Genomic DNA, 1214 nt, shown 5'->3' with positions numbered 1-1214 from the left:
CCAGCTGGGGTTTTACCTTTTTAAAACCTGATTCCTAGTGGTTTTGCTAGGAGCCCAGTGATGTTTTCACCAGCCGTGAGCTTGCAGTGTGCGCTCCGGGCTTGTATTCTTTGGGTTTGCACCATCACGGCTGACGTGGCATCCCCCCCTTCCCCTCCAGATCCAGAGCATCAAGGTCAGAAACCAGGAGTTCGGGCTGAGCAAGAACGAGCCCTCCCAGCCCTTCTACTATGCCCAGTTCGACGGGATCCTGGGCATGGCTTACCCCTCGCTGGCCGTGGGAGGGACGCCCACCGCGCTGCAGGGCATGCTGCAGCAGAACCAGCTCACCCGGCCCATCTTCAGCTTCTACTTCTCCCGGTAAAAACCCGCCTGCACGTCCCACGTGTGTGTGTGTGTGTCCCTCTGATTGTCCCCGTGCTGCTTCCTGGTGAATTTATCCCTCGCTGATCCGTGCGCGTCGTGGCTCGCTCTCTGCCGCTGATCCGTGCGCGTCGTGGCTCGCTCTCTGCCGCTCTCACCCCGTTGTTTTCGCAGCCACCCCACCTACAACTACGGGGGGGAGCTCATCCTCGGAGGAGTGGACAGGAGGCTGTTCACCGGGGAGATCGTGTGGGCGCCGGTGACCCAGCAGCTGTACTGGCAGGTGGCGATTAACGAGTGAGTCGCGTTCGTCCCCGATGGGCATCACCCACCTGGGAAACCCAGCCTCGAGCCAAGGGCTGAGCTCTGCCTCTCGGAGGCTCCCAGGCTTTCAGACCCAGCCGAGACAGGTTGTGTTGCCGGTGGGTGCTTAAAGCGACCTCTTTCCCCGTTTTCTCTCCCGAGGTTTGCCATCGGACAGTCGGCCACGGGCTGGTGCAGCCAGGGCTGCCAGGCCATTGTGGACACGGGGACGTTCCTGCTGACGGTGCCCCAGCAGTACATGAACAGCTTCCTGCAGGCCATGGGCGCCCAGGAGACCAGCTACGGGGTAAGTGCAGGGCCTGCTTCGGATGTGAGCATGGAGCTGGGGGGCTTGCGAGTGAGACAGAAACCCTGGGATTGAACAGATCCTGCAAAAACCCTGCGGGGTCTGCAGAGCACGGTGCTGCGCAGCGCGGGCCACCTCTTGTGGTTGGTGCTGCTCCAGCCCTAAGCTCCTCATCACCCTAAGCAAGCTCCCCATCACCCCGAGCTCCCCGTCACCCTGAGCTCCCCGTCACCCTGAGCTC

General features: G+C 61.9%; 1 protein-coding gene across 1 annotated transcript; it reads left to right on the top strand.

Annotated features, from left to right (window-relative positions):
* Window positions 1–160: 160 nt before the first annotated feature.
* On the top strand, window positions 161–973 carry LOC118158357 (gastricsin-like; the record flags this gene model as incomplete). The annotated part of the gene is made up of 3 exons (XM_035313004.1): window positions 161–360; window positions 538–660; window positions 829–973. Coding segments are annotated over 3 exons (468 nt in total), but the record flags the coding sequence as incomplete, so codon positions are not given.
* Between the last annotated feature and the right edge of the window lie 241 nt (window positions 974–1214).

Source organism: Oxyura jamaicensis (assembly GCF_011077185.1).
Source record: "Oxyura jamaicensis isolate SHBP4307 breed ruddy duck chromosome 26 unlocalized genomic scaffold, BPBGC_Ojam_1.0 oxy26_random_OJ91422, whole genome shotgun sequence".
In the NCBI taxonomy this organism is placed as follows: Eukaryota; Metazoa; Chordata; class Aves; order Anseriformes; family Anatidae; genus Oxyura; species Oxyura jamaicensis.
The sequence above is the reverse complement of the archived record's forward strand: the minus strand, read 5'-3'. Positions and strand labels throughout refer to the sequence as shown.